The following is a 24327-nucleotide window of genomic DNA, read 5'->3' on the forward strand; positions in this document are numbered from 1 at the left end:
ACTGTTTTATGCTCAGCACCCGCTGATCCGATGCTGTAGCGCTGGGCGTAGCCCTCGAGCCGCTGTGCTCTTCGGCTTCTTTCACTGTGACCTCACACAACCTCTGCAGAACAGCTCATCTGATTGCTCCCTGGCTTTTGTTTCATGAGCGCTGACAATCCAATCATGACAGTAGATGAGGCTCCTCTGAGAGGAAGCGCAGCTCCGACTGTGGGAGAGGCTCCTGCAGTTTATTTACTGTAGTCTGTACTCGTTCTCCGCACACGCCCACCAAACCTATTGTGCTCGCGTGTTTTTAAAAACTCCCCTCCTTTCTAACTTCAATGATTTTTTTTTTTTTGTCCCTTTGTGGCCATTTCGGTTGTTTATGCTCCGTTACAGACATTTCAGCTCTTTCCCATCTTTCCCATCTATTCTGAAGCTGCTTCTGCCTTGCTCTTGCTCTTGCTCTTGCTCTTGCTCTTGCTCTTGCTCTCGCTCTCGCTCTCGCTCTCGCTCTCACTCTTGCTCTCGCTCTCTCTTGCGCTCTCATTCTCCCCATCTCTTAATCACAATCTCTTTCCTCTCCTTTCTTTTTTTTTTTTTTTTTTTCCTCCTCTTTTTATTTCTCTCACTCTCCTCCTTCTCTCACTCTCATCTCTCCCTCTTGCGCGCTCTCTTTCACACTGGGGCAGGGAGGTCGGAGGCGCTATTGTTTCCCTCGTCTGGGCTAGCGGTCGCCAGGATGTTCCCCGACTGTTTTTACCCCCCCTCTACAAACCCAGCCCTCTTCCACTCTTGGAGAGCCAATTTCCGGGCCTGCCGTGCAACAGCAGCCAATTCGGCATTATTATAATAGAGCTGAGGAAAGAAACGCTCACGCGCTCTCTTTCTTCTGATTGAAAGCAAACATTTGTGTGTGTGTGTGTGTGTGTGTGTGTGTGTGTGTGTGTGTGTGTGTGTGTGTGGTGGGCTGGAGTGAGGGATTATACCTTTCTTTTTTTTAACCCCCCCCCCCTTGAGAAAACGAGAGAGTGTGGTGAGAGAGAGGCCGGAGAGAAGGTTAATTAAACAGCGCTCGCTCACTGGTCAGCAGCCGGATCGCTTTCACAAAGGTCCCTTCTGTGTGGCACAGGGGTTATGAGAGAGAGAGAGAGCTTTGGCTGGAAGGAGCCTCGCTCATTTCTGCTGGCTTACGGAGTTGTACCAGCTTCTCTGCTGTAACCCAACACTCGATTGGCTTTAAGGTCGCACTCCAGGGCTGAATGAAATGTTGACTGGAACAGGACATGCCATAGACCCCCCTACCCCCCCCCCCCCACCCTTGCTCCTTATCTGCAGAATATGGCCCACCACCCTGTGGAAGAATGTAGGAGTTAGTGCTTTATCCAGCTGTGGTTATGACCCACCTGCCAAACCGGGCTTTCGTGTAACTAATGTGCTGTTGAAACTCAGGAAGACAAACAAGCAAAAAGCCAAAAGTGAATTGAATGCTGAATGCTGTTTGGGGGTCGTTTGTGGAGAAGGCGCCTGCATTTTCTTCCCGTTCACTCGCTGGAGAGTGGGAGTGACTGGTTCGGTCGTCTCACAGGGACTGCTGTCACAAGATCAAGTTCAGATTCTTGTATCCTGCATCCACAAGGATCCTCCAACTGGGCGAAAGCAGTGACCTGGAGCTTTGAGGATCGTCAGTGGGATTGATTAATGCAAGTGGCTTCCAGGACTGGGCCTTGCGTACCCCTGCCTTGCACATGTTAAGGAACAGTTTTATGACCAACGGTTGGTGTTTGCGTTACCATGGCAACACCCACAGCCTTGAAGCATTGAGAAGTTGCGTTTTTAGCTTGTCAGATCTTACCGGTTTACTGAGGTTCTTACATCTTTAATGGAGTCAACAGCCCATTTAGGGACAAAGCCGTGACTGGGGGGGGAGAGTCAGTCATCCCTCCCATCTCTCTCCGGCATTTACGTACGATACGTGCCGTGCCGGTCGGGTCAGCGAAGGGCAGGTGGGGGTTTGCAGATGTTCCTGGCTATGCTGCTGCGTTGCCATTCAGGCACCCAGCCACTAAATGTGTGACTGTAAGCTCATAGCACATGTCATTTGAACTGGTGACTATTCACATCCGTTCACTATTAGCAACATCAGCATTACTGTACTGAACAGTTTGTTCAATCAGCTGCTTGCTTGGATCAAGTATGTTGGAGTAGCTGCAGGGCAGGTGCAGGGCAACTGCAGGGAAGGTGTTCTCACCAGTTTGAGCCGTTGTGGAACCACACGCAAATACAGAACCAGCAGAATGGTAGTGTGACCCTGCTGTTATTGCACAGCACTCCACTGAGCTGGGCCTGGTTTCCATCACAGTGTTGAACCCATCCCAATGTTCAGAGAGCGAGGGAGCGCTTTAATGTCTTACAGTGATCATTGTGGTACGCTTTTAGGAAGCCAGGGCCAGAACGTCTCGAAGGTTAATTGATGTGTTGTTGTTGAGTACTATGTAATTGATATTTATTTTGTACACAACTGACAGTGCTGTGAAAGTAATTGTAATTGATTTGCATTTTGTCATTTTCTAAATATCTATGGTCATTTTGAATAAATCTGGAGCTTTTTCCACACAGGGTTTGTGTCTGCCTGCATACAAGTGTGTGTTTGTGTGTGTATGTGTGTGTATATCAAGTATTTGAGGAATCAGGCGTGCCTCATTTTTGGTTTAGCTCTGTCAAAGACCCATTTAGGGAATGAAATGGATGGTAGTATAGACATTATAAATCATATTTCAGGTCGAATTAAAAATCCCCCAAATTGTCAGGGTGCTTTTGGTCAGATGAGAGTTGGCCCCATATATCTGAAGAACATGCGGACATAAAGCTCCTGGGAACCTATTTTGATATATTGAATATTTTGTATAATACTAAACTTGTGTCTTACGTGAAGCGTAAATAGAATGATAAAACGCACCTCAAAAATTGCCATAATGCACCCTTCTGAACATTCTGGGCGTGGTCTTAATATTCTAATGAACGTGCCTGACTGACAGCCCCCTGTGACTGGCAAACACAATTTTATTAACGTTACCATGGCAACGCTCACAGCCTTGCGACAGAGAAGTTGTGTTTTTTAGCTTTTATTTTGAATTTTGATTATTGTGATTTCACTGATCTTTAGGTTCTTAAATCTGTAATGGAGTTACGAGCCCATTTAGAGACACAGCCGCGACTGGTGACGGGCTACCCTGCGTGCCCAGTCTTCCATCCCATCTCTATCTTATTCACCGTGGCAATTGGGGGCAGGGTTGATGCACTGCGTGCCAGTAGGGTGGGAAAAGGTTTGCGGATCTCCCTGACTACAGTGCTGCATTGGGACCTCCTGTCCATCCTGGCACTCAGCCACTACATTCCATCATGAAGCGGAGAGGCGCCGGGCGCCGGACAGAAGGGGCGACGGGGCATGAGCCTTAGCTCACCAGGTTGCTTAGACTTGAAAAGAGGGCCAAGCCGTGTAAGCCTTTGTGATTGGTCAGGGTTTTGCTGATGTAAGCATGTCCGCTTTTAGGACCACCCATTCCACATCCAGAGGAGCTCAGTACGGTGGAACTATATCAGATATTTAGAGTGAGATTTTTGTAAGACTAAATACTTTGAACATTTACCCTGGGGAGCCAGATTAACTTCATTAGAAAGAAAACTGATGTAGATGTAGGTTCCTAGAGGCTTTAAAAGAACAGCAGGACCCAGTCTTAACAAACAGGCTGTTGGTGTTTTTAGCAGGTAGTACGGGTAATTTACCTTGATCACCTATATTATGTTGAGTAGACAACGTCTGAACAGTGCAGCTGTTCTCGTCTAATCGTGTGACGGGGTTTAAGTAATGTTTCCTTTTCATAAACGCACAGAAGTCCATTCTCACTCCCTTAAAGGAATAGTTTGTCCAAAACATTGTAATGTAAGCAGTGTAACCCCTTGTTTGTTTGGTGTTCGCTTTTTAAGTTTTTCACTGGTGCTGTGGGGCTAATGGAGCTAACAAGTAAGTAACACTTTCCTCTAATCATGTTGAATCCCAGGGGGAATTCCCCAACATGACGAACTCTGCTCAAACACACAGAGGTTCATTCAAACATAAGTCATTAATCAAGCTCGTTGTAAACCCGGTCTCACGGCCTTGCTACTCTGTCATGATTGGGATTTAGCAGTGAGAACAGACCAGCCTGGCCGTGCTGACGGAGAACAGGACTCTACACTATTAACATGGACACATATTGTCATTGGAGAATTGAAAACTATTGTTTGTGGACAGTCTTGTTTAATGTGAAGGAGTTTACAAGTGAGGTGTTTATACATCTAAAAATAAATAAATAAATAAATAATGATAAACCAACCAAGGGATTTTTGGAGTGATTCCATAGAGGAAGCACATATTTTGTTTCCCTGAAGTCTACTAATAACATTTATGCAGCGAAATCCCTCCTAACTTACAACTGCACTTACTGTGCTGTTAAGACTGATTCTGAATTCGCCTTCCGATATTTCTTTTTAATGAGCTCCCATGATCTGTGTTGGCTAGTTTGCATCATTAAGTGAAGTTGACCAGTCTTATATACATTCCTCTAAGGGAGGTTCAACCAAAGCTTTGTGTTACGTAGCCGTCTAAATGATACGGTTTTATCTATTCTATTTATTATATAAAGTCTGTCACTCAAACAGTTCAGCACATTATACAGATTTGCAACGTTTACAAATCTGTAACGTCGCTAATTCTGTGTAGATTGGCTGCCCCATACTGTACATTCTCTATAATGTTAGCCTTAATGGGTGGGACTCCACTCCTGCAGTCTGAATAGGTCAGTGACTATAGAAAACATGGACAGTGCAACGTCTCTCACAAAGTAAAGCCACCACAGGTCTAGCATCTCTGCTGGCTGGTTACAGTATGATGTGTAGCTCCGCCCATATCAATATGTTTCAATGGCTAAAAACGGCCCATTTTCCATCTCATTGTTCTCCTCTAAACTATCTTTTAATCTCCAGTGTCTAATTCCGGCAGTTACTTTTCTACTACACCCCCCTTGGCTATGCAGGACCTGCATTACGGCATGTGTCCATCACATGGAGTAGCTCAGTAGTAGAGTTGTAGTGGAACCTATATGAACTGCACTTCTACTGTTGAAACGTTACACTTACTGGACAAACATTTTCCTCTTCTGCGCTATAAACGCACTTGGGCTGGGAGAAGGGGAACAGCTCTGCAACTCTCTTCTGGCTGGTCTTCCTCTGTGCACCATCAGGCCCCTGCAACTCATCCAGAATGCAGCGGCACGGGTCGTCTTCAATGTCCCTAAATTCAGCCATGTCTCTCCACTCCTGCGTTCTCTTCACTGGCTTCCTGTAGCTGCTTACTGCATCAGATTCAAAACCCTGACTCTGGCCTACAAAGCCCAGAACGGACCGGCCCCTCCGTACTTGATGGCAATGGTCAAAAGCCGATCCGCACCAAGAGCCCTTCGAGCTTCAAGTACGGCTCGGCTCGACCCGCCATCCCTCAAAATCCATGGAAGACAAGCGTCCAGGCTTTTTTCTGTCCTGGCACCAAAGTGGTGGAACGAGCTTCCTCTGGGTGTCTGAACAGCAGAGTCGCTCGCTGTCTTCAAACGCAGACTGAAGACCCAGCTTTTCAGAGAGTACTTGGGTGAATAGTAGAATACTATGGTCACCTTATTGTCCAAGATTAGAGGTATCTTTGAATTTGTAGCATGTTTAAACTAGCTGAGGTTTTTCTTGGGTAAATAGCAAAGCACTTTTGTAAGTCTCTCTGGAGAAGAGCGTCTGCTAAATGCCTTAAATGTAAATGTAAATGTAAATGTCTCTCCCTCTGGTCTCTACTGCATAGACTCAAATTTGGCAACATGGCGGAGCAGGCTTTCTCACTTTAGCCTGATTTTTTAAAGGGGGATTATTTCACAATTGACTTGATTTAGGCAATTCACATGCCAGCGCTGACAGTTCTTTCATATCCATATATTCCTTGTCATGACTTCATCCACACTCTTAATCATAAGACATTTAAAGTGATGAAAATGTTGTTTGCTGTGACATGGGTAGAACTGTATGTATCCGCCAAGAACCATTAAAACCCCTCAATTTTTAAGAATTTACTGTCTAAAGTCTAAAGGCTGCAGCTGTTCCATCGCCCTGCCTGGGGCTTGCTGGCTGCTCTCGCCTTCCCAGAGGTCCCATTTGTTTGTTTGCATTTGTTTGTGTTTACTCATCCCCCTGCTTGCGCAAACGTGCACGAGGGAGACCGAGGTGGCCGCCGCCTGCGTGTCGGGAGGCTGAGCATTTTGGACAGGGCAGGCCTGTGCATGGTTTCCGATGGCATTCCCTAACATTCCGGCAGACAAGGACACGTTTGTGGACAGGAATGCCTCGGTGAGCGGCACTCAAGGTTTAAGATGACATTCGTCGGATGGACTGGTGAATGGGGCAGGGCGAGGGTAAGGAATGGGGGTCGGAGGCTTGTGCAGTAATGCTGTGTGTGGGGTCAGTGTATGTGAGGTCAGGTTTGAAGTGTACCCCCTCAGGGTTGTACATGTTTGTAGTTGGGGACAATGAGAGAAGTGTGTATACATGTGTGTGTGTGTGTGTGTGTGTGTGTTTGTGTGAAGGACAAAGAGGCCAGTGAAAAGAGCGTGTGATCAAAATGGAAAGGGTTGAATAGGGGGTATGGATGTGTGCTTGTGTGGTCAGTCCTGAGGTGGTCAGATGTGTGTGTGTGTGTGTGTGTGTGTGTGGTCTTTCACTGTGCAAATGACCATGTGGGATGTAATTGTGTATGTATGTGTGTGTGTAAGAAAAAAGAAAGAGAGAGACAGTGGAGGTCGGGACCCCCAGCAGGAGTGAGTCTGATGGTGACTCATGCTTGCGGTGTCTGGGTGACTTATGGGAGAGGAGTGGGCGCTGGATAGATGGGTGGGTGGGTGGGTGGGTGGTTGGGGGGTTTCTTAAGCTATGTTCTTAAGTGTGTGTGTGCAAAAGAGCATTAAGTCTTTTAAGTGAGAGGAGATGATGTATGGCAACCAGATGACTAAAGAAACAGGGACGGCGTCTAGACGTCAAAACACTCACCAGTGACTCGCTGCTTAGAAGACAAGCACTTTAATTGTTAAGAAGTGACGTTTACAAAAAAAAAAACACGTCCCTCAAAAATGCAAATCACTGAAGATCAAGGAAACAATTTTTACAGTAAAGACCAACCACTAGACATTTGTACATTTTTTTTTTTTTTTTACAGTGAGAAAAAAAAAACAGTGGTAAACAGTGCATGTTATCTTTCATCAAAGAAAAACCCAGACCCACAGATTGGTGACTTTAAGACTTTTTAACAAGGGAACAAAAAAAGCACTTACAACGCTCTGGGCAGAAAAAGAAAAAAAAACACAATAGCCCTTTTGTTCAGTATTGCTCACTGGGGTTCTTACTACATTCTCTCTTCCAAAAATTCACAGCAACACCGTCTGTTCCAAGGAAGAACTTGAATAGTGGGCATTTTCTGCTTTACATCCACTGTTTGTACAATCATCTTTAAAGAAATACACACACACACACACACATTCACACCTTAAAACATAGTTCTTCCACCTTTTTCACATTTGGTTTCTCACTGTTAAGAAGGAAAACCCTTCCAGAGCCCATCCACATCTACAGCCACTGGAACCATCCAGCACAGTCATCCCTATACCCTGTCCGTGCCTCCATGTCCACGTTACCTGTGCTGTTTGGATGGATGGCCAGATTTCCAAACACAAATGCCTGAGGAGTTCCAGGGAAATGTTCCACTAAGACTTGGGAGCAGAAGGGGATGAGGTGAAATAACAAACTGGGGTGAGAAGGTTCTCTCTGGTTGTTTGTAGTGGGATTGTGGGTGTCTTAACAGCAAGTGTTCCACAGCACTGCAACAAAGGGGTTAAATACACTGTTTAGTGCCTTACAATAACCTCTTTCCATTGGCAAGAGAGTCTTTCAACCTTTCAATGGATGATTCATACAAGCCAAACCATTTTTGCAAATAAGCTGGGCGAGTGTAAAAAGGCTGTTTCATAGTTTAGAGAACCTCCACATAATTAACCAAGCTTGGAACCATTTAAGAATCTTCATTTTTATAAGTGGATGTCTTTTCAGGTCTGGGTGGTGGGTTCTGGATTCTTGAGCAGATGTTTGTTTATGTGGGTAGGTATTACTCTGTAAGAGGAAACATCTGAAGGAAGTCTTTCCTGAAGTTGCAATCCTATTAAATTTAAAGGTCTCTCTTTAAAAACTTTAGGTCAGAAGTTTGGAAGCACCCTTACAAAAAACATGAGAATGCTGCAACCGTGAGAGACCCCACACATAATGACAGATTGCACTGTTGCCCAGGAAAAATCACCACCGGACCTCAGAAAAGTGGCTTTCAGCTGTACTTAACTCAACTGTTATTGGTTTCTATCTCCCCGCTGGTTAATTTAAACAGTCTTTCATACATTGGCAATGTGAGAATTTGTGCAGAGCGCCCCCCCCCCTCCCCAGCCTCTCAGGAATCAGGACACCATTTGCAAATGATTCAAGGGGTGAATCAGCATCTAAACCAGTCTGAATATCCTCTAATGTGGCCCAGGCACAATTGATTCTTCATTTGCTCTGCCCCCGCTGATTCTCCTGCTGCGTTTTACTGCGGCTCTAATTATACCCACCTGATTCCCCCATTCAGATGCTTCTGAAAGCCTGAAGTGCCGAGACAGGTGGGTAAAATTAGGAGTTTGTCTGTGTAAGACAGTGTCTCAAGAAGGAGCATGAAGGTTTTATACACTTATACACTCTCAAAATTAAAGGTGCTTCAAGTGGTTCTTGGAGAGATGCCAAAGTAGAACCACTTTTGGCTCTATTAAGAACCAGGATGTAATAGAGCGTGATTGTTGAGAACCTTTTTTAAGGTCCAAATAACCATCAATTGATACATGGCCTTTACCAGTTTAAAGGTGCTTCACACTCGCACATCTCCATTAAAAAGATGTTTTTTTATGGCATTCCTCAAAGAATCATTGGTAGCACTATTGTTTAAGAGTGTAGAGTACACTGGTGTCAGAGTACATCACTGCAAACTAGATGTCAATAAGCTTTTAGAGAAATATCAAGGCTTGCTTTTACTTTGGCCTGTACTGTACCCGATATTATGTTTGCAGATTCTCTTTCACAACTGCTTAAGAGAGGCAACAAAACCAGGCATTAAGGACTGCAGTTCCTTAAAAGCAGTAGTGGTAATCCATCAAAGAACACGTTAAACACTCAGCAATAGTCTGTTTGCATCCAAACTCATTTGTAGTACACAGGCATGAGCCCGAGTTCGAGAGGCCTTGTTCCAGCAGCCTTGCATGCTGCCGTTCTCAAGCCAGCACCGTTCCCAGAGGCATTTACGCTGGCATCTATGATGAGTGAGGAATCTCCGTCACGGCGAGGGTAATTGTTCATGCCTGCTGCACAATGTGTCTCGCTGATGGTGCGTGTTTGCCCTTTCCAAGACGTGAGGCCAGACTGGACTCAGAAGCGGCTGACGGGATGGAGACAGTGATTTATAACAACGTCTACCGAGGCTCACAGCAGAGTCCACAGGAAGGGGAGGCAAATGCCTCCGACTGTGTGCATTGTGTATCGGTACCGGCCCCTTTGGAATAGTGGCTTTATCAGAGAAGGCTGAAGGGCTGGAGTCCACCGAGGAGAGGAAGAAAAATAGTCCATTTACATTTTACAGTGAGGTCCAACTGGGCCTTTTGTTCAGCCACCATTGTGACTGGATTTAATGCTTTTGGCCATTCAAACTGCAGAGTTATGGCCGCACCCTTACTCTGCTGTCCATCAAACAGCACGCACTGGCAGGCATGGTGGCCAACCTTCAGCAGACTGGTCATTTTTCTTCTTGTTCGCAGTCAATAACACCAGACTTTAAACTTTTGTATTGAGCAAGCGGCTAACTGACCTTTTCATGCTCCGTCCGCAAGCGTGTTCTTTTGTAACAACTGTTGCTGGGTTAGACAAGCTCTACAGAAGGTTGGCAAAGAAATGAGAAATTGCACACTATGGATAGTCGGGAAATGACAAACCTTGCCACAATTTACCACCCTGTTACATTGATGACATGGCAGAAAAACAAATTTGCCACAATTTACCACCCTGTTACATTGATGACACAACAGAAAAATTACACCCTGACGGTGTGACTCTTCACACATACAAAATAAATAGAATCTGAACTAATAACATACTAAAAATGTGGGAATTTAGACATAAACGGAGTTGTACGCTACGGTTTCTCTTTTGGTTGACTGGGATTTTTTTCTTTTCTATTGTTCTCTTCAACCATAACAATTATGACAGAATGCATTTGTGGGCGGAGCTCGGACGGGTAAATCATGGGAAAGCAACACCTAGAACATCCAAGGCCTCAGGCAGAAGGTCAGAATTGAGCTCAGACCTGACTGACTCCTATACATTCACTCCAAATACACAAGACATATTAAGGAATTAAATAGCACACTGCTGTATATGTACACAGGTACAACCGAACGGACTGAGACAGACAGAAAGAGAAAGGGAGGGAGAGAGAGAGACTCCACTGACAATGTGTATGTGCTTGCGTGTAGCTTAAGAGGAAAAACAAAGCATTAAAAGACAGCGGGTGTGTGACATTTAAACTGAGCGGCACCCTGTTTGTTTAACCTTTCATACGACTTTGACCACATGGACCAAGGAGCAGTTTTGTTTTTTTTTTTGTTCCTTTTCTATTTATCACAAATGACAGAGAGTGGGTTGTGTGAGGGCGTGAGCGCGAGTGTTTGTGCGAGTGAGGCGTGTCTGCTTTTAGAAAGTAGGCCTAAGAGTGGGAGTAAATGATTTGTGTTGGAGCGTGAAGGTAAACATGTTGGTGCATTTGATTTATATAAGAGTCTGTGAGTACTTAATGGAAGGATCAACATATCCCGGCATGCACCTGAAGGCTCTTGCTTAGCACTGCAAAAAGAGAGAGCTTGACAAGAGAAAGCATTTATAAGCAAGTCAGCATATCAAATAGTTGGCGTTATGAGATTTATGAGACTGAGTACTTGGCAAAAGTCTTAGGCACCTAAGCAAAATGTTAACTGTTTATCTCAACAGTAAGTGTGTTTATGCTTATAAAACTCCCATATACCATTAGAATAAATGCAAACAACTAATGCAATTAATGCAGCGAAATCTAAGTAGAAAGTCTTCACAACATTTTAAGTTAAAATATAGGTTTGGGTCCAGATTTTTTCCTCAAGGCCTTCAGCCATTGATTAACCAACCCAGGTTCTGTATGATAACCACAACCCTGCTGAAAAAGGCTTAAGCTGGTCAAGCTGGTCAAGCTGGTTAAGCTAAGCCCTGCAGCATAGAGTGTGCTGATCTATAAGCTGGTCTATAAGCATGATAAAACTGACCAAGCTAGACAACCAGCATGATCAGCATAAGCAAGCTATGCTGGTCAGCCAGCATGACGAAGCATGACCAGAACCAAATGCCACATACACTATGCTGGAAGAGCTGGTTAACCAGCTACCTCACCAGTATAGGGTAAGCTTTTACCTAAATGATCTTAAAGACCAGCTGAGACCATCTGAGGCCAGCTACCAGCAAAAGCTGGCCTTGAGCTGGCTTTTTCAGCAGAGAATTGATGATGAGTTTTGGAAGAGTTTATGTGGAAAACCATATAAAACACACACCGTCGCTCCTTATTGTATTAGTGTTTTTTGTATTTAATCTAATATTAGTGTTTTACCTCCGTTCATGAAGTATTACTGCTTTTTAAAATCTCATTCTCTCAGGTGCCTAAGATTTTGCAGTGATGAATCCCTGCTGATAGTATCTGTTCTTGGGCCAGTATGCATGGTAGCATGCTGCTCCACTGGTTAAACTGGCCAGGGAGAATTCCTCCTTAGTAGCAGGCTGCCAGATTCGTGTGAGGCCAGTAATGCTGCATGCCTGCCCTCCCCTCTCCTCTTTCTTCTGCATTCCACCTGTCATCCCCTTCATTCTCACATCTCTGTTCTTTCAAAACTGTGTTAAATCCGATGTACCCAGATGCCGCGTTCTGGATGGTGGCAAAAAAGCTCTGTTTTCACTTCCAAACTTCCGAATCAGACGTGTACGCCGTTGGCACAGAAGCAGCTCTGCAAAGTCTTGGCTGTGCATGTTGTCCTTTTCATTTCTGCTACCGTTTCCAAGATCCACACCTTTGATGTGGTTTTAAAAATATACATACATTCTTCTGCCTTGAAAAAAAGAGTAAATATAAAAGAAATCTTGATTGATCAAAGAAAGAAAATTAAACAATGCAATGTTTAATCCATCTCCCATTAAAAAAAATCCTCCCAGTGCCTTGTGGGTAATGTAGTTTTGCTGTAGTCTGTCTGATTTGGCCTTACAGGTCCAGACGGAACGCGCCGAAGTAGCTGGAGGAGTCCTCGCCATGCACCATAGATGGAGACGAGACTGACACGAAGACCTCGTCCCCGGCACGCAGCTCAAACAGACCCCCCTGGTACACGGAGTGCAGCGCATACTCGGCGTCCGGCGCCCAGCATTTGGTGCCCACGCCCTTCAGCAGCTGGATGGGCCTCAGGTAAGAGGTCTTCTTGTAGATGCACTGAACCAGCTGGTGGCTGGTGCTGTGCTGCTCGCCCTCACTGGGCGACGGGTAGCGGAAGTACACCTGGGCGTACAGGTAGTAGCGGCCATCCTGGGGCACACGCAGACGCCCGTTGGCCAGAGTCATGTTGTGGAGGTGGGCCCCGAAGCTCTGGTTGGCCCAGGAGCGCACAGGGTGGCGGCAGGACTGGTGCAGGTCCGGCTGGGGGTTGGGGTATTGAGTGCTGACACCTGATGGGTTTGGGGAGGAGGGAGTGAGAGAGAGGGAGATAAGTTTAACCCAAAATCAGAGATTTGTAGAACAACTTTGACAAAGGCAGCTGACCGTCTGAGATGACCTGAAGTGTCTGAAGTTTGCCTCTTAAGCTTTGCACTGCAGTTACAAGGTGAATGTATCTAACAAGTAATGAAAGCTTTTGTATACTTATGTATAACTCAAACTTATGTATACCTCAAACCATCTCAAGTGTCTGTACTCTGTCTGTACTGTCTGTCCGCACTTGTTTGTTTGTGTTGCACTTGTGTCTTGTATGCACTGTCTATGTTGCACCATGGTCCGGGAGGAACGTTGTTTCGTTTCACTGTGTACTCTGTATGTAGTTGAAATGACAATAAACCCACTTGACTTGACTTGACTTGACTTGACTTGAAGTGTTAAGTAAGAACAAGCAGATTTGCTTATGTGGTTTCTGAGACTGCATGACCAGCTGTTAATTGACTGCCAGAACCACAGGAGTGAGTGGTTTAATTTGCCCCACCATTTTCCTTATGCCTTAGGGACTTATTATACGCTTTAGGGATATCAGAAAGACAGTCCGTAGCAGTGTCAGAACCAGTCAATATGTGCCACTAAATGTTTTCTTTCCTCATTCAATCATTTTTTTGTCATTTCTGTCAGTCAGGCAACCAACATCATCACTCCTGCACTGATATCTGTGTATTTTATAGCTCAGTGATTTAAGGCCTAACTTTTGCACAGTGCTAATTAGAAGGCCATGAGCTACCATTACTCATTAGCTGCTTTAGCCTTGTAGCTTCAGTGGAAAACTGAAGAAGCAAAGTTTGTAGGGGAATAACAAGCAAGTGCAGAAAGAAGAAGGAAGATAAGGAGGACAGAAAAGGATGAGAATAAGGAAGCGACGAGTATTAATGATGAGTGGCTAGGGAAAGGTATGGGTATGTAGGAGTCCTAGATGTCCTGCATGAACGAGGAGAATAGACTGAGGGAGGAGAGAGGGGGACGCAGCAGGGATTTGCAGGAGGTTATACAAACATAAAGTGTCACATTCCTCAATGAAGATCAATAGATCAGATAGGAGCAGGCTTTTGATTCATAGTCCTAAAACCTAATGTATCTTTCCTCCAAGCTGACGGGGATACAGAGGGATAGCCGCAGATGAGCCGCAGATGTCTAGTTTACCCTTTTCTTTTCAACTCCGTGATAGAAGCACTTTCAGGACGACAGAGTTTTTGGTTCTTTGTACTCTGGCAGAATACACCAGTGCATGACGTCTATGAGTGATCCATTATTATGCTGTGTGGTATTAAGTAATCTGCTGATGCCTGTAGTCATGTTTTTGAATTATGGTGCATCTGTTCAGAATGAAACAGGAAAACGCTGGAGGAGAAGAAACGTCAGCACGCTTTGAACTCGTTTCAAGTTTAATGATCATACTCGCGACTCGCTCTGTTCAACCAGAGTCAGTTGGCCCTACTTTTCTTTATCTTTATGGATTTCCTGGTTCTATACAGTAGGTCACCTATTACATAGTTGTTATGACTTATGGATTACACTATAACTGGACCCCTGGAGCCTTGACCTTATTTTAGTTTTAGTTTTAACTGAACACTTTTCATATTTAAAACTATTTGCAAAATCACTAAAAAAATATACTTTACTAGGGCCTACGGAATTAGCGCAGCTTGCTAAATTATTTTGCTAATTGTTACTGTGATACTGATCTGGCCAATGGATAGCTGAAATGCTAGTGATTACCCTAAGCAATCTCAATGGGCCTCTTTGACCAATACAGTATCTTCTAAGATTCCCCAAATGCTTTCTTTCAGAAAAGTCCTAATAAAAAGTGTAGGTCAGATTCATGATGTGTCTTTAACATGCAGAACTGATCGCAGCTCTGCTCTGCATCTTAATAATGGAGCCTTATAAATTGAACAAATCCCAAAAAAGAAAACACTGGTAAATGTCAGAATCTTCATGAAAACTGCATAAGTGGGTTTTAACTCCTTAACACAGCAAGGCTTATTACACACTAAGGTGTATTACTCAGTAACTACAGGGACTTCTTTACAAACTGGTGGGGCAACAGAAGTTTGTAATGACACTTTCAGCCTGCCGGCAGGCCACAGGCTTTGTAAAGGGTTAAGCAGAAATATCTTTTTAAGAACGTTTGGCGAATGAGGCCCTGTTTGTTGCTGTGTGCTGTGCGTGTCCTGACCAATCCCTTTTTCTCTGTGGTTGTTTTGATGACTCATGGTATTCATGTAAGTGAGCTATTTTAAAGTAATACAGGCTAATCTTTAACTATGTCACATTACTTGTTGACCAGAAGAAGGCGTGTCTTATGTTGTCTATGTTGTGTAGCTCTACACGAAGTACAAACATATGGTCGCAGTGTAATAAGCAGAGAAACACACTGAAATCCAAGCAGTGCCACACGGCTCACCTTGTAGGCTGCTGAGGGTAAGGTGGGCCGAAGGCCTCTGTGTCACGAACTTTGACCCTGTTGTGTTGTAAGTTCGAGGTATGGCTCTTGCTTCTGTGGAGGAAACAGTAAAATCAGTGGGGGATTCAAAGACACAAGCCAAACCCAAAGAGCAGCTAGCAAGATCAAGCATAATCAGTAGAAGTGGGAGGAAAATACACTGCCTCCAACAAGGTATCACAACATTTAGAGTGAAGGACGTGAAGACGTACATAGGATTGTTTATTTATTTATTAACAGTGTTAAACAATGATATCAATACCAACAGAAGCTTTCTGTTTAAGCATCAACAGATGTGTATGAAATAAAAAAAAAAAAAATAATAAATAAAAAAAAAATATTTATATATATATATATATATATATATATATATATATATTTTTTTTTTTTTTTTTGGTGTTATCTCAAAATTACCATAGCAATGCATTCGTGTTCATCAATACTTTTAACATACATTAATCCCACAAATAGACTACAAGGACACCATTGTTTAAGTCCACAAGGAGCTGCTTATGAACTTGTGTTTTACTCTATGGTGAGACCAATACGTCTGTCTCTGGTGCTGCTGGTAGAAATGGTTCACTCTAAGCAAACAAAGGGTTCTACATAGTAAAAAAAAAAGGGCTTTTTGACTCAATATGAATAGTGGAACACTTTTTGTTGCTATATAAAAACGATACTTTTAAAAAAGAAGATCTTTCAACAGTCTGAAGAACCATTTAATCAGCCAAAGAACCATGTAAGCCTCCAAAGGGTTGCTTGACAGGTCATGGTTCTAAATAGAACATACATAACGTCTGTACTAAAGAACTATCCAGGCAGGAATCAGCATGAAACAGTGCTTGTGCTGTTAAAGGTTACATTTGTCAGCCATTTAAAGTTACAATTTCTGTACTCTACATTTTGGTTATGCTTTAGTAAAGTGAGATGGACAACAGTAAAGGATATATTTATTAAAAAAAAACTTTTCTTTTTAGGCATAATTTCATATTGCAGTAAGTGATTACACAAATCTTTGAAAATCACAACAGAATTCTGAGACTATCGTATCAGCCCCTAATGATGACCTGCAGTGTTGTGACACTCACCTTGTAATGTGTGTTTGGAAATGATATTCTCTGTGACCTGTAACAGACATAAAAAAATATTCCATTAGTACACAGTGACTCACCAGATTCTTGGTAATCATAAACTGTCTGAAGAAATCTAATATGCTGCCACTGAGTTTCCATTCCGGCAGGTGGCTTCATGCAACCTAACACAACATGTTTCAGTTTCGTCAGTCCTTTTATTTTTTTCCCACCCTACCTCGCTTGCTGCCTCATGTCTCTCACACATGTTCCATCACTGCATACACTCATGCTTATCTCAAGTTCTCCAACTGCAGGACTGTATTTTAGCATCCATTAGACAGCAGAAATAGGACTCTTCCCTTGTTCTCGACCCTTACAGGCTCCATAGGATACATTTTGTATTGCATTTTTATCTTTTTCTTTTCCCTGAGGTCCACTTATGACATTTGGTGGTTTTATGTCCAAAAAGCACTCATAGTTAATTTTTACATGACCATTTTCCACCCTCTTATAATCCCTCAGAGTTTTGATTGCCTGCACCCATGAAACACTCTAGACTGTAACACATCTCCTAACCTTTTAACCTAATTGGACAATGATGGAGTAAATGCACCAGTTTTGTGACATCACAAAACTGGTGCAGCTTAGTCTCTATATATGCTCTGCACAATTTTTTCATGTAGATCAATGTTTACATACTACATCAATATTGCTTATTTTAAACAAATGTGAAGAAATATAATATGGGCCCTTTAAACAATGCATTTGCATTCCATTCCATATTATTTTTAAGGGGCGGCAGCTGGCAAGGGGACCTGGGGCCTAAGGTAGTTTGGAATGCCTGGAAAAAAATGTTCTGTGGGGGGTGCCTAGCCTGGGGGCAAATTTGCAGTAACCTGTGACTGCCATATTTAAACCCATCACCCTCCAGTATCCACTTCATTTATACCTGTCACACTGACCGGGATTTGAACCAGCAACCTTCTGCATAATGGGCTTCCTCCACTGCCTGAAGGCCTATCCCGACCCTAGATTTAACCCCGCACTCAAGCAACAGATTAAAGTAATCAGAAGCATAATTACTTTCTAAATATATAGTAGTTTTATGGTACATTTTACATTATATTTAAACATAAATGTCCAGCTTCCGCTCATTAAGTAAATAAAAAGTACAAAAAGTACAGAAAGTAAATAATATGACAAGGACTTTTTTGCAGTCGTCCGGAAATAAGCATTTAGAACAAAGAGTCATGCCTTCCGTAATGTATGAGGTAATGCAGCGGAACATGTGTTTCTGAATCTCTGTGTACTGGTGTCGGATGTCCAGCCGTGACCATGCACACAATGGTGGGAAAACAAAAAAGGGGAGTGCGACTAGAAAAGCAACATTCAAAAACTCACACTACTCAAGAGCTAAAGAATTTCTTCACCGCCTATCGCATTTCAAGAAGTTACTAAGTATTCTGTCAAAGTTCAGCAAAACGACTCCACAGAGCTTGAGAAGAAAATGCTTTTCTTTCTCGTTCAGTTCACAAGACGAAGAGAATTAGTCCCAGAGACAATTACCTGGACCTGAAGCGATAACTCTGCTACTTAAAATGACCTTCTCAATAAATCTACAATGATTTCATCTATTGCACTCTCTTCAGTTAGTGAGAATGATGAATGTGTCATAATTCATATATGTTTAAATCCAGTCTTTTAAAAGGCATTTTATACTCCAGTAAAGAAGAATAAAAAAGGACCATGTAACAGGAAAACAATCACTGAATTCAATAAGCTGTTGTTCTCTTGAAGAACCTCCTTTTTAATGGTGTACCACTGCAAGCCAATATAAGCAAGGGTGGAAAAGCTTTCTCCATTTTTGGTATTGCTATTTTTTTTACATAACGTGGGTCTGGCAGTTGTTTCGTCACCCTGTGTCACATTTCATGACGAATGGACTGATAGAAATGGCTTAAAACAACTTGGAATAAAAACTTTACATTGACTTCCGTTGAAGCTTAAGATGTTTTTCCCTTGTCCTGTAAAGTTGACATTCTGGAGATAGAAGGTGTTAAAAAGTTAAAGTTTTTTATTACAAGTTGCAAGATGTTGTTATTAGGCATAAAACATTTAATTAAAAGTGTAGGAAACAGAGCGAGGGCTAATACTGTACACAACAATCAAATCAATTATATTTATATTTTTAAGTCTTCACAGTAATTCAGTAACAGGACAAGAGATCTCTGTCTCTACTGCCCAGGAAACCGTTCTACTAGATTATGGAGCATTGCTGTGAGGATTCGATTGCATTCAGTGACTAAAGCGTTAGTAAGGTCAGGCTGTTGAATAATCACCACCCCACCTCATCCCCAACTCCCCAACTCATCCCAAAAGTACATAATGGAGCACCATCATTTTAGAGAACACATCTCCACAGCTCAACACCTGGGATAGAGGGGTGGCTCAGTGGTTAGAGCTCCGGTCTATTGATGATAGGGTTGTAGGTTCGGTAAGTTTCCTTGCCAGTGTTGCCCTTGACTTGCTCACTTGACTTCCACTTTGACATACCAACACTTGCTACCTCATTTTCTACACTTTTTTATATAAGAACTGTAAGCTCTATGTATGTATGCTGGTAAATCTAAATTACACTACTGTAACTGTAGTTTCCCTTTCTCTTCACCTCCAGCTCAGACATATAAATACTTTCAGGACTGCTGCAGTTTCAGCCCTTTGTACTCTGACAGAATACACCAGTTTATGACCTATATATAAGTGAGCCATTATAGTGCTGTATGTTATCTAATCTTCTGATGATCTGTAGCCACATTTGTGGATGTCTGGTGCATCTGTCCACTACTGTAACTGCAAATTCCACGGGATATATGGAAAGCCTGTACATAGGCTTAATATAAACACGTCTCTCTCAGTTCTAGTTCTAAGTGCGTTTGATAAAACAAATGCAGTTTCTTTCAGCAAAGTTTAACATCAGTCCTTCTTTATGGTTTCATCCTTCCCTTATCTGTTTATATTCCCTCTTCCAGATGTAGAACTCCCTTTTTTCCATCTTTCTTTCCTTTCCTCGTCTAGCCTGCAGCCTGCTGTGTGAGTCAGCTATGGAAACTCTGTTGATGTTGGCGCTTTGCGGCGCCTTCATTCATCAGACTTTAAAGCGCCCACACACTCTCTAATGTGACATAATCTCTCAGAGACAGCCGGAGAGATGGAGGACTGACCCATGCTTGCCTCTCTGCAGCTCAGTGGGGTGCCCAGCTGCAGTCCTGGACGGCTGGGGTCCAGCACAGTTAGGTGACATCCCTAACCAGTGTAATATTGATTAGGTCCCCCTGTGCCACCACAACAGATCTGACCATTTGAGACATGGACTCCACGAGACTGTGGTAATGTGTCCTGTGGTATGTGTCCTGTGTCCTGTGGTATCTGGCACCAAGACATTAGCAGCAGATCCTTTAAAGCCTGTACATTGTGAGGTCTGGATGCCTCCTTGGATGACATTAAAGAGCCTTATGTGCCTATGACCATGTTGACCTGCCTGACATTCCCTTTTTCCTGCTTTGCTGCCTAATATATCCCATATAGACTTGCAGTGGACACTTGATATTCCTTGATATTCCACCATCAACTGTTTAGGAACCACAGCAACTCGAACTGCCGCGAACTGACCGGCCACGTAAAGTTACATAGCAGGGTCAGGGCAGAGTGCTGAGGAGCATAGTGCATAAGACACCAGCGCTCTGCTGACTCAATAACTGCAGAGCTCCAAACCTGCTGTTAGAGCTGCAAAGGGGCAACAACTCCATATTAATGCTGAGGGGTTTCAAGTAGAATGTCCCAATATTTTTGTCCATATAGTGTAGCTGATAGACACTAGGTTGAAAGGTGCTGTCAGGTGTGTTAGAGCAGGGCATAAACAAACAGAACTGGACTCTGTCCCTCTATTACCAAAACGCATGCCCACTGACTCAGCACAAGCCACCAGCACCAATTTCACACATGTGTCTGATAAAGACTGTTACATAAAAATAAGAAGAAATCTATACTCATAGTGTACTGTGGCCAATCAGGACAACATGAGGGAGAGAGATACAGAGATGGACAGTGTGCATGTGTGTATCTACAGGTGTGTACTGTCTGGTTACTGCTGGCTTTAATTTCCGTGAACACATGATATAAGTGTTCAAGGTTCCCTGTCTTGGACGGCTTCCTAAATTATATCATACTGTTATATTACTTAATGTAAATCACCCAGTCCATTGAATAACCATTCCTTTCTCTATGTTCTAATACTCCCGGCTTTTCCAAATGGCAAGGCTTTCTGTGCTATATATCTGTGTGTCTCGGTTTAGTCCCATGGGACTTTGTTAAGCACCTCTTAGTTCAGGTTTTGTGGAGTCGGATTGAGCCTAGCCTTGGAGGAAATTACACAGACGACTGGGATTTACCTTTTTTTTTTTTGGTCTAGGCTCAGTTTGTCTGTGAGGGTGTGTGTGTGGTTTGTGAACTACAGGGCTCCATAGGATGAGGGCAGTAGTCGGAACTATAAATGTGCTTCAGTAATAACAGTAAACAAACACAGCCTTAGACCTTTCACCCCAAAGTGTGAGAGTGAAAAAAGAGGGAGAGATAGAGGCTCTGGGAAGCATTTCTTCTTCATTAAAGGGAGCGGAAGAGCTCAGATGTGCTTTTCTACATTGTCAGGACAATGGAGTCATACATATGTATGTCATATACTGTCTATACTGTATGTATATATAAACATCATATATATTTTAATTCTACGTGCTAATGTATAACATTAATATGCCCCACATGTATTTCATATATACGGCATTTTGGCATTGTCAAGCAAAAATCTTCAAAATCTCTCTTTACAGGAGAAGGGAAAAAATCTCTTTTTTTAATGGAAGTTAATGTAACAAGATTTTATTCCAAGTCATTTTGGAATATTTCTATTGGTCCACTTATCATTAAGCTTTGATACAATGTAAAGACAGATTCTCATTATGGCAAAAAGTCAAAATGGGCAAAAACAGAGATGCAAGGTTTTTGTCTGGTAGCAACTATACGTATCTATAGTTCCCTTCATAAGTATTAGAACCAAAAATATTTTTTCTACAAACTCACAATTTTTTGAGACATTTTCATGATACACAATATTTATCACGATAGACGTTATCGCAGACAAAAAGCATCAGTAGTGACAGATTTTAAAAACTACCATCCAAACACACTTCCATTTTTAATACAATGATTTTTATTTTTAAAAAGTGCTGCACTTCATCCGATTAAACCAGTCTAATTATATGGTTTGTAATGAAACATGCAGTTCTATAAATACTGACCATATCCTCGACATGCTTAAAAAAGCATATTGTGTATCACTATAACAAAATGTATCACGATATAATATCATATTCATATTGCCCTGTCCTAAGTACACATTTAAAAGACGTTTAAAAGCCATTTAAAACCACTCACTGCTGATGATGGAATATCTAGGAAGGAAGAAATTTCACAGCTCTTTCAAACCACCTATTCTTTCACTAATGTGTGTAAAGGCAGACTGCATGGCTAGGTGCTTGATTTTATACACCTGTGGCAATAGGACTGAATGAAACACCTGAATTCAATGATAAAGTGTAGTTGTACTAATACCATGTATCAATTGTATGGGTCTGATACCTATATGTAAATATAGTATACATTATAAAAACAAGTATATAGATTATTATGATAAGCTTGTGTTTCCTTAAAATGTTAAATAGCATTTGAACCCACCCATTTTTTAATACTGCAACATGACGTGACTGTCAGGAATTTGTTGTTGGCCAGGTGTGCCCTGTTTGATTGTTTAATCAGAATCAGAAATACTTTTTTAATCCCAGGAGCTTAACTGCAGTTGTTACAGTTGCAACCGTTTGTGTACGAAGAAACACTCTATAAAATATGTTTAAAACATAGAAAGAAAACATTTCTACATGTATATGCACATGTACATACATTTTAGGAATATAGTAAAGTGGCATGGTGGTAATAACTGTCATAATAAATATGGAAAATTATTGCACCTGAGTTGTTTCACACATATTAAATTGAATTACATTACTATTATTATTGCACTACAATAATTCTAAATATCTAATCTTGGTTTGAGCTCCGAGGTTCACACTGTGAACCAACATGAAGACCACGGAGCTGTCTAAGGGGGAAGAGCATGCCATTCTGAAGCAGAGGGGGAAAAAGAGAGACAATTGCCCAGGCATTGGGCAGAGCCAGTACAACAATTTGGACTGTCCTGAAAAAGAAAACTACACTGGTGTACAAATAACCAGACACTGAACAGGTTGGCCAATGAAAACAGCAGTTGATTTCAGAAACATTGAGAAAGCTGTGTAGAAACACCCAAAAACAACAGCGAGTGACATCACTAACAATCTCAGCGGGGCAAGAGGGGGGTGGTTTCGCAAGCCATCCTTCGAAGAAGACTTGGCGTGTATAGCAAAAGCCATAAGAACTGGCCTTGCCGTTCCAATTTCTCATGACTGGGGTTTAAAATAAAATGATCATGTGTTTAGGGTGTATTATATACTGTATATCGTCGCTCTCCGGCAAAAATAATGTACCTTCATTTTTGCGGGTTTTTTTTATTTTATTTTTTTACTTTTTGCCATAATGAATCTGGTGGCTCTTTACAATGTGTCAACATTTCCTGGTGAATGGACCAATAGAAATGCTCCAAAATGACTTGGAATAAAATCTTTTCACATTGACCTTCCATTTAATATGTTTATTTCCTTCTCCTGTAAAGTTAACAATTTATTTAAATTTTTGCACCTACGTGTTATAATAGTACATCCTGTATTTATTACATATCTGCAGTTATGAAATAACACCATTTCCTAACGTCCTATAAATTCCATCTCTACCTAGCCCACATGTCTACGACACAACCCTCACCACCCCGTCACCTCCTTTTTATCCCTGTCAGCTATTGCTCCTGGCTCCACATATCAGAAAGCGGGACTGGCTTCCTACCAAGCAGAAGCCACCTAAACTCCAAAAAATGGCCAAAAGTATTGGGACACCTACACATTAGCTTTTATGGCATCCCATTCTAAATCCATAAGCATTCAAATGGAGTTGGTCCCACTTTGCAGCTCTAACAGCAGGTTTGGAGCTCTGCAGTTACTGAGTCAGCAGAGCGTTGGACACTTTTATGCACTATGCTCAGTACTTGGCGACCTCGCTCTGTAACTTTACGTGGTCTGTCAGTTCATGGCTGAGTTGCTATGGCTCCTAAACACCTCCATTTTCCAGTAATACACTTCACAGTTGATGCTGGAATATCTAGGAGGTTAGAAATTTCACAAACTGATTTGTTGCAACAGTGATTACTCTCACTTTCCACGTTGGAGTTCAGTGAGCTCTTTAGAATCAACTATTCACTGATGTGTTTAAAGGCAGACTGCATGGCTAGGTGCTTGATTTTATATACCTTGTGGCAGTGGGACTCAATGAAACACCAGAATTCAGTGATTAAGAGGTGTGTCTCAATACTTTTGTCCATATAGCGTTTTTGTACTAATACTGTGTATGAATTGCATGGGCCTAGTACATATAAAAATAGTATACATTATACTTATAAGTATGTAACATTTGTTTAAAAAATGAGTCCATTGTTGCAATTACTGTTGTTTTTCTAACAAAGTCAGGATATACTGTCTTGGAAAGTTACAAAAACAAACACACACACACACACACACACACACCACTGAGAAAACGATTAGCCTCTACCCCGGCTGACTGTAGCAGATATGGCAATCTAATCCTTTAATATGAGTGTGTGGTTAGGGATT

At 42.4% G+C, this 24327-nt stretch overlaps 1 protein-coding gene across 1 annotated transcript in view; it reads right to left on the reverse strand.

Annotated features, from left to right (window-relative positions):
* Positions 1-7115: 7115 nt before the first annotated feature.
* The window catches only part of tnfsf10l (TNF superfamily member 10, like), a 34468-nt gene continuing 17256 nt past the window's right edge, over positions 7116-24327 (reverse strand). Inside the window, exons 3-5 of the mRNA XM_072687446.1 lie at positions 16481-16517; positions 15354-15446; positions 7116-12900 (exon numbers count right to left, since the gene is read on the reverse strand). Of these exons, the coding sequence (XP_072543547.1) occupies positions 12443-12900; positions 15354-15446; positions 16481-16517 (588 nt within the window). The 3' untranslated portion in view covers positions 7116-12442. The remainder of the gene's footprint in view (positions 12901-15353; positions 15447-16480; positions 16518-24327) is intronic.

The sequence above is a fragment of the Salminus brasiliensis genome, chromosome 9 (assembly GCF_030463535.1).
Source record: "Salminus brasiliensis chromosome 9, fSalBra1.hap2, whole genome shotgun sequence".
NCBI lineage: Eukaryota > Metazoa > Chordata > Actinopteri > Characiformes > Bryconidae > Salminus > Salminus brasiliensis.